General features: G+C 36.1%; 1 protein-coding gene across 6 annotated transcripts in view; it reads left to right on the top strand.

Moving 5' to 3' along the window:
- Positions 1–15,973, top strand: part of LOC127847009 (carnosine synthase 1-like) — a 48,385-nt gene that overhangs the window by 14,638 nt on the left and 17,774 nt on the right. For all 6 annotated transcript variants that reach the window (XM_052378492.1, XM_052378495.1, XM_052378493.1 and 3 more), the window contains exons 7-10: positions 909–1,199; positions 8,826–9,003; positions 12,122–12,225; positions 13,302–13,533. In XM_052378492.1, the coding sequence (XP_052234452.1) occupies positions 909–1,199; positions 8,826–9,003; positions 12,122–12,225; positions 13,302–13,533 (805 nt within the window). The remainder of the gene's footprint in view (positions 1–908; positions 1,200–8,825; positions 9,004–12,121; positions 12,226–13,301; positions 13,534–15,973) is intronic.

The raw sequence follows: 15,973 nt of genomic DNA, 5'->3' as shown, positions 1-15,973 counted from the left end.
CACCTGGGGTTCAATCTCGTTAAAATAAAATCGCCTTATTACAGTGCTTTACCATGTATTATGTACAGCCATGTATAACGCAGAGCAGATTTTTAAATGCAAACCATGGCTTTGTTTATATATATTTACCAAAGTACAATGAATTCTTCACAAATTAGAACACAGAATAGCGCACCAACTTGTTAAATTGAAATTGGCTGCTTTAAAACTGGGCATTATATGGCTGTTAGGATCTGAGAACATATTGCATAAGACTTTGACCTTTCTGTTTACCTCTAAGTTAAATCTTAGGTGTCCATTGTTTTTACCAATGAAATAACTCGTTATGTTAAGGTGTTCACCTTATAACCTTACTGAGTGAATAAAAAAGAAAATCTAAGAGTTTTGAAGAGTGACAATTTGATTGGTTATTAGAAGGTCACCTGAGGGTGACCTCAAATGTGATATCAGATTATAACAACATTAACAAACTGAGCGAACATTTTTATTTGATTTTAATGAGATTCTCTGGGAGTTTTGTTGAGTCCTGTAATTTAAGTTTTCAAAAGACATTTTGATGACTTTTAGCTCACTTGAGCACAAAGTGAGCTTTTGTAAGCGACTTTTGGATTTGTACTGCAAGTCAACATGATTTAAATGACTGTATTTACACAATAAGTTTGCACAAATGACATTGGCACATTGAAAATGAGTATGTTGAAGTAACAAAAAACATTTAAACCTGTCTTTATATAAACATTTCAGTGGAAATATTAATATCATTTAATTTTGAGGCCATTCAGCTATTTCCTCTAAGAAAAACAACCCATAAAGAACACCACAGTTGTCTGTTGCACACCATTAATGCATTTAGCACTGTGCTTTTTAAGCAAATCAAATACAATTGAACACATCTGTGTTATTTGCAGGTCCCAAGCAGTGAAACCATCAAAGTTTGCACATTAGGTCGATGTGTTAAAAGCGGAAATCCCCAGGAAGAAAACATTCAAAAGCAGAACACTTTTGACAACAAGGAAGAAAACAGCAACGTGCCAAACACATTGAATGCCCCCATCGAAAGTCACCCAGTTGACCTGATGACAAATTGCGTGTTTACGGCTAAGCAGATTGTGGACGGTGGTGGGGTGTGTACTCATGCAGTACCCATGGAGGAGGAGATCAGGAACTTCCTGAAAAAGCCTTCCATTCTAAACAGAAAGGTAACATCCTTGACAATGTGATCTTCCATTCTAAACAGAAAGGTAACATCCTTGACTTGTGCTTCATCTCAACAGAAAGGTAACATCCTTGACTATTGTGCTTTATCTCAACAGAAAGGTATCAGGACTCGACATTAACGGAAGTCCGAATGTCCAGACAACAAAATTGTTAGTCCGGACAAGTAAATAAAGAATTTGCTAGTCCGACGGGACGAGTGGTTGTTATAATTTAATTACTTAGAAAAAATGCCTTTAAATCCATTATTTCTGTGGAGTTACCACAAAACTTTTTGGAATATAATTTTGTTTACATTTTAACAACAAAGCCCGAGATATTCCGATAGTTCCATGTGATAATACACTGTACTGTTCACAAGGGAAGCAACCCTTACATTTTTCTTTGCCAAGATAACAAGAATATTCTCCCTTGTAAAGAATATGCATTTTACGACACCTGAACATTTGTCTCCATGACAGATTTGAATTTCAGTTACAATTTTGTATTGTTAATGTTAATTGATATTGATTTATTTGTCAATCCTATTTTGTAAATGGCCCAAGGCAAGGGGACATTTTCAGGAAACATTTGGTCAGTGAGTTGTGTTAAGGTTGTTTAAAATATCAGTTCAATACTGTACATATTCATCACTTTGAAGATTTTCTGCTTTATGGTGGCAAAACACAAGTTTTTGTCAGGTATTATGGATTTGTATAATGTTTAAAAATCAATAATCTCGAGTTTTCCTGTTATACTAGTCAGTTCTTTTTGTATTGAAATTGCCTACAATTATGTTAACATGTATTTTGAACAATTGAAGTCTTTATGATTTGAGCATTATGTATTATATCTTTATTTTGCAAAGTACTAAGCAGAATAAGATATAACGGTCAGGACAAGTCGCTTTTTGTTCAGGACAAGTGAAATTTTTTGTCTACTTGTCCGACTGGACAAGTGGCTTTAAAAGTTAATGTCAAGCCCTGGTATCGTCCTTGAAAATGTGTGCTTCATTATCAACAGAATGTATCATCCTTGAAAATGTGTGATTCATTCTCAACAGAAAGGTAAAATCCTTGAAAATGTGTGATTCATTCTCAACAGAAAGGTAACATCCTTGAAAATGTGTGATTCAATCTCAACAGAAAGGTATCATCCTTGAAAATGTGTGATTCATTCTCAACAGAACGGTATCATCCTTGAAAATTTGTGATTCATTCTCAACAGAAAGGTAAAATCCTTGAAAATGTGTGATTCATTCTCAACAGAAAGGTAACATCCTTGAAAATGTGTGATAAATTCTTAACAGAAAGGTAACATCCTTGAAATTGTGTGATTAATTCTTAACAGAAAGGTAACATCCTTGAAAATGTGTGCTTCATTCTTAACAGAAAGGTAACATCCTTAAAAATGTGTTCTTCATTCTTAACAGAGAGGTAACACCCTTGACAAGCATGCTTTGAAGTTTTCATGTGTAAGAATTGATTCATTGGTGCTAGTTATCCTTGGAACGGTTAGACATTTACAGAATTTTGAGGGAGTAGGGTAATTTCTCTTCATTGGGAGTGTTCCCAGCATCACATTCCTACAGGGATTGAAATTTACTTTTTATATCCCCCAGTCTATACTGGTGGACATATCATTTTTGCCCTGTCTGTTGGTTTGTTTGTTGGTTTGTTTGCATCATATCTTTTGCAATATTGAAGATAGCAACTTGATATTTGGCATGCATGTGTATCTCATGGAGCTGCACATTTTGAGTGGTGAAAGGTCAAGGTCATCCTTCAAGGTCAAAAGTAAAAAAATACAATCCAAGGGAAGTAATAAGCTTTCAAAGGGAAATAATTTCTAAACCCAGGGCTCGAATTTAACTTTTTTTTCTACTTGCAAAACATTGCGAGCAGCTTTAATACCAACTGGCAAAATCAAAAACATTCTCGCAAATTTTGCTGGAAACATAGTTTAATTTCATTTTTTAGCTCATCTATTTTTTGAAAAAAAATTATGAGCTATTGTCATCACCTTGGCGTTGGCGTCGGCGTTGGCGTCCGGTTAAGTTTTGCGTTTAGGTCCACTTTCATCAGAAAGTATCAATGCTATTGCATTCAAACTTGGTACACTTATTTACTATCATGAGGGGACTGGGCAGGCAAAGTTAGATAACTCTGGCGTGCATTTTGACAGAATTATGTGCCCTTTTTATACTTAGAAAATTGAAAATTTTAGTTAAGTTTTGTGTTTGGGTCCATTTTATTCCTTAAGTATCAAAGCTATTGCTTTCATACTTGCAACACTTACTAACTATCATAAGGGGACTGTGCAGGCAAAGTAATGTAACTCTGACTGGCATTTTGACAGAATTATGTGCCCTTTCTATACTAAGAAAATTGAAAATTTGGTTAAGTTTTGTGTTTAGGTCCATTTTATTCCTACAGTATCAAAGCTATTGCTTTCATACTTGCAACACCTATAAACTATCATAAGGGGACTGTGCAGGCAAAGTTATGTAACTCTGACTGGCATTGTACGGAATTATGGGCCCTTTATACTTAGGCGTAACAAAAATAATTGTTTGTTTCCGGTGGCCCGACCTTACCTAATTTTTTGCCACCGGTCCTAATCTTTTTTGAGCCCAAAATTCGAAAAAAAATCGGACAGCGTATTTTTCGGCGACGGTCAATAAACTTGTCAAACTTGTCTACGTTATCCGCATATCATTTTTATTGTTATTGAAGCGCACGTGGTAGCTGGCCAATCAGCAATGAGTTTGCTCACACATGATATTGGGTCATTCATGCGCAGACACTGTACACTTGGAATACACAGTCAGTTGATCTTGTCGTCTGCCAACAATATAGCGGCCGATGGCAAACGTCGTATATAAAGATTAGCAAATCAAAAGAAGCGTACCAATAAATAAATTATTTCTAAGCTGATTACTTAACACCTTTCTCCCGACTATCGATCTGAATTAAAGGATGATAATTAAATAATAAGTTCTATTTTGACGATGTTACACCTTTTTGCCGAATATCGTTTGAAATTAAAAGGTGATAATTAAGTTGTTTTTTACCCACAAAAAATGCTATTGTAAAGCAATATGGCAACCAAATTGTATATTTGCTAGGTTTTGCAATGTCTGCAGTCAAACGATATGCACATTTTAATTAATGTGGCAAGCGCGTACAATTTTTCAGACTGTCATTTTCGGATACATTATTTTTCATCGATTATAATTTATTTTCGAAGTTCTTTATAGAAGAAATAGAATGACGAATGCACATGCGGTGATACGGACGGTGTGGTTTATAATATTTTAAATTGTATTCACCTGAAAATACAATTGGAAAGACTATAAAAAAGAACAATTAGTAAGGGCTCTGGATGGGTTGGTGGATCTGCCCTTTATTCCTGTTGGATTCCTGCGGCTGCAGTTCCAAGACCCCCAGCCTAATTTTCAGGATTTCAAATTTGGAACAATCGACACCCCTATTAAATGTTCATCTATAAAATAACTTATGTTTGTACTTTGACAAGTACCATACTAATTATTTGTATATTGAAAAATGTATGTTACATTATGATATGTGATATGCCCTTGTTGTCATTAAAAGAATATTGACAAGTTGATAGTAAATGTATATATAATTATGTCAAAACCAGTTTTCGCGCAGCGAAATACAAAAACCTGGTCGGCTCAAAGAAATTTTGGGACAGCGCTAGCCCTGGTAGATAGACCTCACAACACCAGTACATAATATAATCTGAAAATGTGGTCCTTTGGAAGCATAAACTGCATCCAAGAAATATAATAGCACACCCAGTTTGATTGGGTCTGTTCATGGTGATAATGTTACATGCAACACCACTCGCGTCCCCCAAGCATGGCTTTTGGGCTATTTAATATATTATAAATTATAAATAATATAGTATATACTCCATGATTCCAAAGGAACGGAAAGTATAACAACACTGAATCCCTATAGACTCTGAGGGTCAAGCTTACTGCGGCTTTAGTAATGCCTTTTATTGGTAATAAAATGGACTATTAAAGCTGCTGCCAGAAGTCAACATTAAACTCGGAAATAAGGAAAGCAACAAATGCAAAATTAATGAACAGCAAGTTTTTATTTCATTAAAGCATTTAAATAAAGCCATATTGCATTACATACATCATCAAATTTATTGGACATACAGTTGTACACAAAAAAAATGAGAAGAAGATGCACCATGTACGACATTTTCTAAAAAAAAATATTTTTTAAAATAAAATTATTTGCCTACCTACCTACCCTAATTTTTTAGGCCATGTCAGTGGAAACAAACATATTTTTTTGTTAGGCCTTAGAAAATTGAAAATTTGGTTAAGTTTTGTGTTTTGGTCCACTTTACCCCTAAACTATCATAGATATTGCTTTCATACTTGGAACACTTGCAAACTATCATAAGGGTACAGTAAAAGGAAAAATTGCATAACTCTGGTTGTCATTTTTACGGAATTATGGCCCTTTTTTGACTTAGTAACTTTGAATATATGGTTAAATTTTGTGTTTCGATCCACTTTACTTCTAAAGTATCAAGGCTATTGCTTTCAAACTTCAAATACTTTCATGCTATCATGAGGTTACTGTAACTGGCAAGTTGAATTTTACCTTGACCTTTGAATGACCTTGACTCTCAAGGTCAAATTATTAAATTTTGCTAAAATTGCCATAACTTCTTTATTTATGATTAGATTTGATTGATACTTTGACAAAACTACTCTTACCTGACATACCACAATAGACTCCACCCAAACCATCCCCCGTGCCCTCCCCGAATCCCCCCCCCCCCCTCCCCGAATCCCCCCCCCTAACTTTTTTTTTTAAGATCATCTCACAAATGACCACCACACCCTCACACTATACCCCTCCCCCACTCCCCCCCCCCCAAATTGTTTTTTTTTAAACGGTTAAAAAACACAAATATTTATTTTTATTATTTTATTTTTGAAATCCCGTCCAACCATCGCACCCAAGAATACCCCCCACCCCCCCCCATCCCCAAATTCCCCCCCCTATTTTTTTTTTTTAAGATCATCTCACAAATGACCACCACACCCTCACACTATACTATCCCCCCCCCACCCCACCCCCCTCCGAATCCCCCCCCCCTAAATATATATATATATATATATATTTTTTTTAAGATAATCTCACAAATGACTACCACACCCTCACACTATGCTATACCCCCCACCCCACCCCCCCCCCTCCGAATCCCCCCCCTAAATATATATATATATATATTTTATTTTTTTTTTAAGATCATCTCACAAATGACCACCACACCCTCACACTATACAACACCCCCCACCCACCCCACCCTACCAATTTTTTTTTTGACACAGTTAAAAAACACAAATATTTTTTTTATTATTGTATGTTTGAAATACCGTCCAACCATCGCACCCAAGAATACCCCCCCTCCCTCCCCCTCCCCCCCTCCCCCCCCCCCGAATTTCCCCCCCCCCCCCCTATTTTTTTTTTTTTTTTTAAGATCATCTCGCAAATGACAACCACACCCTCACACTATACCCACCCACCCCACCCCCCTATTTTTTTTTTTGGAAACTGTTAAAAAACAAATATTTATTGTTATTATTATGCCCCTCTTCGAAGAAGAGGGGGTATATTGCTTTTCTCATGTCGGTCAGTCTGTCGGTCCGTCCACCAGGTGGTTGTCAGACGATAACTCAAGAACGCTTGGGCCTAGGATCAAGAAACTTCATAGGTACATTGATCATGACTTGCAGATGACCCCTATTGATTTTGAGGTCACTAGGTCAAAGGTCAAGGTCATGGTGACCCGAAATAGTAAAATGGTTTTTGAATGATAACTCAAGAACGCATACGCCTAGGATCATGAAACTTCATGGGTAGATTGATCATAACTCGCAGATGACCCCTATTGATTTTGAGATCACTAGATCAAAGGTCAAGGTCACGGTGACCCGAAATAGTAAAATGGTTTTCGGATGATTACTCAAGAACGCATACGCCTAGGATCATGAAACTTCATAGGTAGATTAATAATGACTTGCATATGACCCCTTTTGATTTTGAGGTCACATGGTCAAAGGTCAAGGTCATGGTGACCTGAAATAGTAAAATGATTTTCGGATGATAACTCAAGAACGCTTTTGCCTAGGATCATGACACTTCATAGGTACATTGATCGTGACCCGCAGATGACCCCTATTGATTTTCAGGTCACTAGGTCAAAGGTCAAGGTCACAGTGACAAAAATCGTATTCACACAATGGCTGCCACTACAATGGACAGCCCATATGGGGGGCATGCATGTTTTACAAACAGCCCTTGTTTAATGTTTGAAATACCGTCCAACCATCGCACCCAAGAATACCCCCCCCCCCCCCTCCCCCCGATTTTTTTCTTTTTTTATTTCCGCATATTTGGAAGATAATGTAATAAATGTCCACGCCCCCACACTATACACCCCTCTTCACTCCAACCCTCCCTCCTTTGTGATTGAAAATGAGAGTCCCTTCACCTTTAAAAAGAAAATAGATGAGCGGTCTGCACCCGCAAGGCAGTGCTCTTGTTTTATTCAACAGTTAACTTTGCTCTATCTTTCGTATTGTTTTTTCCGTCTGTGGGCAAAAAGAAACTAGTTATTTTTCGCTTCGACGCCATGTCTGTTCAAGTTCAATGAACACGTGTGAATTAGTCGACTGTCTCACGTTCTTTGTACCAACACCCTCCTTGTATCTGTACTTTAAGTATACTAGTCTACATACAAGGCGCCCGCTTCCGCATACGGGTATTAGGACGTTTTATGACCTACGGTTTAGGGTTAAGGACGTCGAACGCATTTAGCAATATTACTGTCTTTTTTCATTATTTCTTTACTCGCAAAAAATTACTAGTGGCTTAAAACTTAACTCGCAATCGGTATTTTTCACTCGCATTGGGAGTGTGCGAGTGTTAATTTCGAGCCCTGCTAAACCTGCCAAATGACATATCAAAATTTTATTTCATAGTGGCTCAATAGGGGGCATTGTGTTTCTGACAAACGCATCTCTTGTTTCAACATGTTTCCACATCTTTAAGCACCCATAAGTGATTGAATAATTTAAATCGTAAAATTTCATAACTTCAAAAATGATAAAACAGTATAAAGATTACATGTTTGTTTTCATTAAAAAAAAACCATCTCAAACATCATGAGAGCTGACATGTTTTAATGCACAGGATGGACGATTGGCTGAGATGCTAATGCTAGCGTAAATTAAACAGACATTCCTGTGCTGAGGGCTGGGAGTATTGGGAAATCTGCTAGTAATTGTTACAATCAGCGAATTAAATAATGCTCAGAATCTTTAAGCACAGAGTTACCCTTTTGCCTGAAGTTCCAATTAAGGGGCACTCATGTGCAAAAATGTCAACTTATGTTTCTCGGCTTGTTATATGTTTTTAACGTTATATAGAAAATAACATTTGGCACATGAAAAATAAATCAAATTTGTATACCCCTTTGTGACATCAAAATCCTGGGTAAAAGCCTGTCTTCTGAATTAAATAATTAATCATAATTAAATTAAACTTGCCTATGTGTTCCTTGTTTAACAGATTGTTGTCAAACCGTCTGGCCCAGATTACCACGCAAGTATTGGTGTAACATTCCATGCTCCTGGTAATGTGGACTCGGTTATTGATGCAGTAGAAGATCTACTGGACTCTATAGATGATGGCGATTCAATTCTCGTGGAGACCTTTGTGGAACCTATCAACCCTCGGCCAGTTACAGGTAAAATGTGTTTAAAATAAAAGCAATTGTTTTGGATGTAAAATATTTGAAAATAATGTTAACAGAAAATGTTCCTTGTAATTGAAAGTGGTTGCTTGGTAACATGACGCCATAAATGTCAAAAGAATCAGTCCTATATTTCCATCACATGTCATACCGTAATTACTCTATGTTTTCGGACACTTAAAAATAATTATTTTTTTTGTGTCCGAAAACTTAGATACGAAATATATTTACAAAATACAGGTGTCAGACAACTTAGAGTCGAAAATTGAAGTGACCGAAAATAGCGTCAATTGTATCAACGTCTACTGGTAATAGCACGCGCTTGTAAAATACCATACCGTATAGTATAAATTACAGTTATATATGTGTGCACTGCATTTTAAATAATTTTAAATGCTTAATTTATTTGACAAAAAGTTACTTCAAGGTTGTACTTTGACCAACGAGTTCAAAGATGAGCATGTGATGTACTACTCGCTAGTATGAACCTGTAATTAACACAATAAAAAAAGCAAACTATCAATTCTTTGTTCGTTCATTTCCGTTAGTTGTTGTCTAACACCTTTCATTGATCGTAAAACTTGCAATAGGGTGCATCACACTATGTTTAAGTGTTTAGTATTTGTCACAGTTTTTTACTGAGAAGGGTAGACCATTGAGGTAGATAATTAAACTGTTAATTGGCACTACCTCTGATAATTGTCATAACGCTTATGCTATCGGGTGAGACCATTATTTAATACCGGTTTACAAGGTTATTTACCCAATAACGCAAATGTAATGGTCCGTTGCCCTCAGGCATGCACCTGCCATGTTTCATGATGTTAATCTGGTTGTAAAATCCCATGATCGAAGTGTTATTAGATATCGAAAACAGGACCGACATTTGGTAAAATAGCGCTGTAAAATATACTGTCCGAAAACTTAGAGACATGAATTATGGACGAAAAATTGTGTGTCCGAAAATTAAGAGTCACGAAAAATAATTATTTTTGCTAAAAAAAGGGATGTCCGAAAACTTAAGAGTGTCCCAAAACATAGAGGTATTACGGTATGTAAAATTATATATATTTTTAGGCATGACATTTCTCTTTTTTAGCTCTGCTGTTTCGAGGTATTGTCATAGCCAGCTGGTTGTCTGCCATCCGGCGTCTGTCAGCTGCCGTCCTCGTCGTGCTAAAACCTTAACATTGGCTCTATAATCAAAGTGCTTCCACCTACAACTTTGAAACTTCATATGTAGATGCAACTTGATGAGTTCTTCACGCCACACCCATTTTTGGGTCACTATGTCAAAGGTCAAGGTCACTGTGAACACTAATATAAAACTTCAACATAGGCTCTAAAATCAAAGTGCTTCCACGTACAACTTTTGAAACTTAATATGTAGATGCACCTTGATGAGTTCTACACGCCACACCCATTTTTAAGTAACTAGGTCCAAGGTCAATTTCACTGTGACCCACGGTTATTCATTTACTTTCATTTATTCAAAATTGCACCCACAGCCGAGTGTTGGAACCGACTGTGCGGTGCACTTGATTTTAAATGACTTTTTCATTGACACGCACATTTGTGGATTTCCAAGTGTTAAAAAAAAGAGAGGATTTTGCGTCCGTCATTTTCGGATGTGTTTATGTCAAATTCTTGGATCATTCATGATTCAAGCCATGTATTGATGGCTAACAAATGAAAATGATTTTACAATATGTTATTCTTTGTCGCAAAAACAGAATAAACAGAATGCTTACAAAATTTATGGAAATACTGTGAAACATGTGCTTGCCGTAATGCTTGAAGTCAGTCTTTTTCATTATGCAAGCATGTACACCTTTTTACTACAGGGTTAATATTGCTATACCTTACTGCTTGTAAAAACGCTACTTACAACTTGTCCTTAAGGCATTTATGTAGCTTAGTCAGTCAAAACTAAACTGCTCAGTTCATGCTGAGGGACAACACTGATTTTTCTGTCAGTAATTACCATTTATAAGGTTTATTCACTGAAATTACTATAAACTCAATAGTGGGTCAACTCAGAAGAATGCCAGCAGTTTCTTGAACTCTTTGCATGCTGGGAAATTTGTAGTCTGATAAAATGTTGTCTGCTGAATTTCTAAAATTAGCATTTTCCTCGATTTTTTTCAAAGAATACAATCAGAATAGCAAACAGTTTGGATCCTGATGAGACGCCACGTTCTGTGGCGTCTCATCTGGATCCAAACTGTTTGCAATGGCCTTCAAATTTTGGTTCCAGCACTGAAAGAGTTGAGACCAGGGTATCAGGTGAATCCCCATTTTGACCAAATTATTTAACAAAACCCATGTACATGAATTAGTATCCCGATATCCGTAATTTCATGCTAAATGTTGAAGCGCTAACCACATAACCTATATGTAACCTATCCCTTACTTTAAAAACATTCTATATTTATCTTTAACATGAATGACTTGAAGAGTAACATTACTAAATGTAGTTTATCTTATCCAATATTTTGTATATTATACATGTACATTAAAAAGCAAGTATATTTATATTACTTAAACTTTTATAAGTAGATATGGGTTGATATCATTTAATTTCTTGATTTGATTTAATAATTAACAGTTAAGGTAAATTATTATAATTTATGATGTTTTATTGTAAAACATCGATTTTGTTTATGTACGAGCCACATTTAGCACAAATTTGGACATAACATAGTGACATTTGATGTTTAAGCACTAACATAATTTTTGTTGGTGTTCTTTTAATAATCCAGGCGCCATTTTACCTGTCAATTTTCTGAGAAAAACACAATCAATTGCAAATGAAGTTGATTTTACCGATATTTCCTGATTCCATTAGTCTTCACCAACTTCACTCTTCCCCACTCAGAATCAAAATGAGGTCAGGTTCTATGCTGTTTGCTACACATCAGTTTCTTACAGTTAGAAACAAAGCCTTTAAAACTGGAATCTATTCAGAAACTGAAAGATCTTTAATTCAATTTTCCAAAGGACTTGAAACAGGTGAAACAGGTGAAAATACCGTACATATCTGAGCTGGAAAGTGTTAAAATGAGTGTTAAAATCTCTTACGTTTATCATCTCATACTTGGAATATTTTCAGGTGTTGCCCACAATATACAGCAATGGAAAGCTGACGGAGGGTTAAGTTTTAGAGTGCGCTCCACTTGTTGCAAAGATTTTGACGGCAAACCTGTGTGCACTATTGTAAGTTATTGCATGGCATTAGTTTTCAAGCTTTTTTATGAATATTCTTTGTTCATTTCTATTTTTTTCTGTTTTTGTGTGTAATTTATGTTTTACCATAGAATATAACATATATGCATGTTATATTCTTGGTAGTTTACATACGTGTACTAGATGAATGTATTTAAAGATATTTGTTAAACATAAATTCATGTAACATATTCCAGTATTTATTTTATATTTCAAGAATTATAGGAAACAAATAACTTGAACAAACATACAAATAGAGTTTTAGACATAAGCAGGTGAATCACCTATCTATGTTATATTGTACATAAGACAGATAGTGTAAGTGCTGAATCACATTGTGTATAATACACTGACATTCAAACTTATCAAAAAACTGATGTGATGAACAATATTTATATGATTTGTTATGATTATTAATGTCACTAATTATCAGTTTTAAATCACTGATATTTCTCTATAAACCACCGGAAAGCATAAAATAAATGTCAGTCAAGTCCAAATGTTGAAGGAGTCCTGTTTTTCCTCTGACAATCAAAGATATACCCTTCAATTTCAATCCACACAATATTTATACACATGTATTATTCATTTTAATATGTTATTCCAAGTATTCAATCCTGACACGTCAGCTTTATAGATGCATACTGTTTTATACTTAATTGTTTCAAAATGTACATAGATTGTAAGCCAACATTTTCATCTTTAATATAGGAGATTTTTGTTTCTATGATTTCGTTGTCTATTATTAACCTTCAGATTTATGTACATGTATGCTTACATGTAGAAAGATTGAACATAATAGCATGTATAGCTTTAGTCATCCATTTGGTTTGACGAGACTTGATGATAATATTGTAATCCTTTTTTGGTAAACATTTTTTACCATTCCCTACTTTAATAAGAATGGAGATTTATCCCTTTCCAATAGCTGGGTAGGAGTTATAAAAAAGAAATTTTGCTAATGTGGAATTAGTTTTTGATAAAACATGTTCTGTAGGAGTAATAAAAAAAATTAATTTGCAAATCCATTATGCATCTTTGATGAAACTTGTTCTGTTGCTATGCAGATCACATGCGGCGTTGCCTCAAAGCACGTCCCAGTTAATGGTGACAACACCGTCGTTCAGACCCTAGACACCACACTGCTGGCATTCGGAGTGTCTGACCCCACTGTGCGTCGGAACATTGAGCGTGACGTACGCAAGAAGTCAGAGGACCTTCTACAGACTATAATGGAGGAGGAGAAAAAATTGACAGTCGAACAACGGGGCGGAATTGGTGGCTGCACTGAGATCATAGGTGAGTGTACTGAGGTCATAGGTGAGTGTATTGAGGTCATAGGTGAGTACTGTCGTCATAGTTGTGAACACTGAGGTCATATGTGAGCACTGTGGTCATAGGTGTGAACACTGAGGTAATAGGTGTTAACACTGAGGTCAGAGGTGTGAACACTGAAGTCATAGGTGGGTGCACTGAGGTCATAGGTGAGTACTGTGGTCATAGGTGTGAACATTGAGGTCAAAGGTGAGTGTACTGAGGTCATAGGTGTGAACACTGAGGTCATAGGTGAGTGTACTGAGGTCAAAGGTTAGTGTATTGAAGTCATAGGTGGGTGTACTGAGGTCATAGGTGAGTGCACTGAGGTCAAAGGTGAGTGTACTGAGGTCAAAAGTGTGTACACTGAGGTCATAGGTGTGTACACTGAGGTCATAGGTGAGTGCACTGAGGTCATAGGTAAGTGCACTGAGGTCATAGTTGAGTACACTGCGGTCATAGGTGTGTACACTGAGGTCATTGGTGAGTGCACTGAGGTCATAGGTTAGTTGAGGTGGTTTAAGATAACTTAGTTGTTAGAATTAGCTTACAACAATTAATTAAGCTCCATGGCATACAAAGCGGAAGATGACTTAACATTCTCTCTAGTTTCCTGGTTAAACAAGAAATTGGTGTCTATGCGGTAGATTTCAAGAATACTTTCACAGTCAGGATCAAGCCTGTGACGTCACAGTTTCTAGGCAGACACCACATAGTTGCTAGGATTGGTAAGTAAGTGAGAGAATGGCGGATAGATTCTTTGCTCAGCCAAATAACTAGTTTGGAGATTGGTTATGAAATGGGTCTTACCTCAGCCGTCCTCTGATTCAAGAGACTCATTCTCTTTATATGAGTTGTGTCTGAGAAAACTAGGCATAATGCATGTGTGTAAAGTGTCGTCCCAGATTAGCCTGTGCTGTCTGCACAGGCTAATCAGGGACAGCACTTTAGGCCTTAATTAGCTTTTTTGCGAAGAAGAGACTTCATTTTAACGAAAAATGTCATAAAAGCGGAAAGTGTCGTCTCTGATTAGCCTGTGCAGATTGCACAGGCTAATCTGGGACAACACTTTACACACATGCATTATGCCCAGTTTTCTCAGAACACAACTTATATGATGGGGATCATATTTTCAATGGTGGTTAAGTTTTAAAGTATAAAGATATTTACATTGAAAGGATAGTTATGCATTACTAAACTCTTTATATGACGACAATATGGTGAATGCTTAGCATTTTTGTATCATTTCTGTATTAAACAAGCATATATTTTTGGAAAGTGTGTTTTAAAGCCCCATTAACACTCAAAATCAACGAATATTTCTAAAAATAAATTAAACACATTAAAAATCAGTGTTCCTTTATAGCAATAGTCAAAATTTAAATGCTAGACGAGGTATAACATAGATTTAAGGAGATACAAAATGCTCGTTTTTATTTTTTGTGTGACAATATATTCCATGTGAATTTGTGATGATATCCAAACATTTACGAGCAAACGCTATTTTACAAAATTATTAAACATTCACAGACCTGTTTACTTCTACGGATTGCCGTAGTTACAACGGATTATTTGGCGAAACTACGCACTACAGATTTGTACTGAAAAACTACAGATCCATCGATCAAAATGGTCAAATTTCAGTTTTTAATCGTACTTTTGCTTATTTTCGGTCTTTGCGGGTAATTTATCAATCATAATCATTTTTGCGCTGGTGTAGTAAGAAATGTTAAAATTCAAGCCTCCTGGGGAACGAGTGCTGATGGAGCTTGTCGAGTCGTCACCGAACAACAACTGCCTTACGTATTGGTTCGCAAATTTAGCCGAATATATACGATTTTACGTTGCTATTCAGTATACACAACTCTCTCTATTGCGGAGAATACCGACGATAGTCGATGTATCGGGATTGAGCACGCCTGTTTGTACACACGTCCAAGATGGCGGCAAGCAGACGAGAAATTGCGATTAACAGCGAAAATAATAAATACCATTCAAATTAACAACAGATATCTTACGGTCATTAGGGAATAATATAATGCAAAATACTACGTTTGAGATATAATTTTTTTTTTATCAGAAATCAGCACAGTGAATGTGCGTCACGGAAACAAGTGTTGGAGAATTGGTGTTCAGTCTACTCACAATGAGCATCGTTCCAAAATGGAAAGAGACAAACATGAATTGATTTATATGTTAGTGGATCTGTGTATACTCAGATTCATATGCATATTCTGCTTTATTATGTTTGTTACGCTGTACAGTTTAATGAAATAGCATTGAACTGAGGTTGTCAAGTGCAAGATATTGAAAGGTAAACAAATAAAATATACTATTTTAACTCCATTTAATACATCTTTAACTCAACAACACACTTAAGGGTGTTTTTCAATATTTATGCCCCTCTTCGAAGAAGAGGGGGTAT

Source organism: Dreissena polymorpha, chromosome 10, assembly GCF_020536995.1.
Source record: "Dreissena polymorpha isolate Duluth1 chromosome 10, UMN_Dpol_1.0, whole genome shotgun sequence".
Taxonomy (NCBI): Eukaryota; Metazoa; Mollusca; class Bivalvia; order Myida; family Dreissenidae; genus Dreissena; species Dreissena polymorpha.
This window is presented reverse-complemented; position numbering and strand designations above follow the sequence as displayed.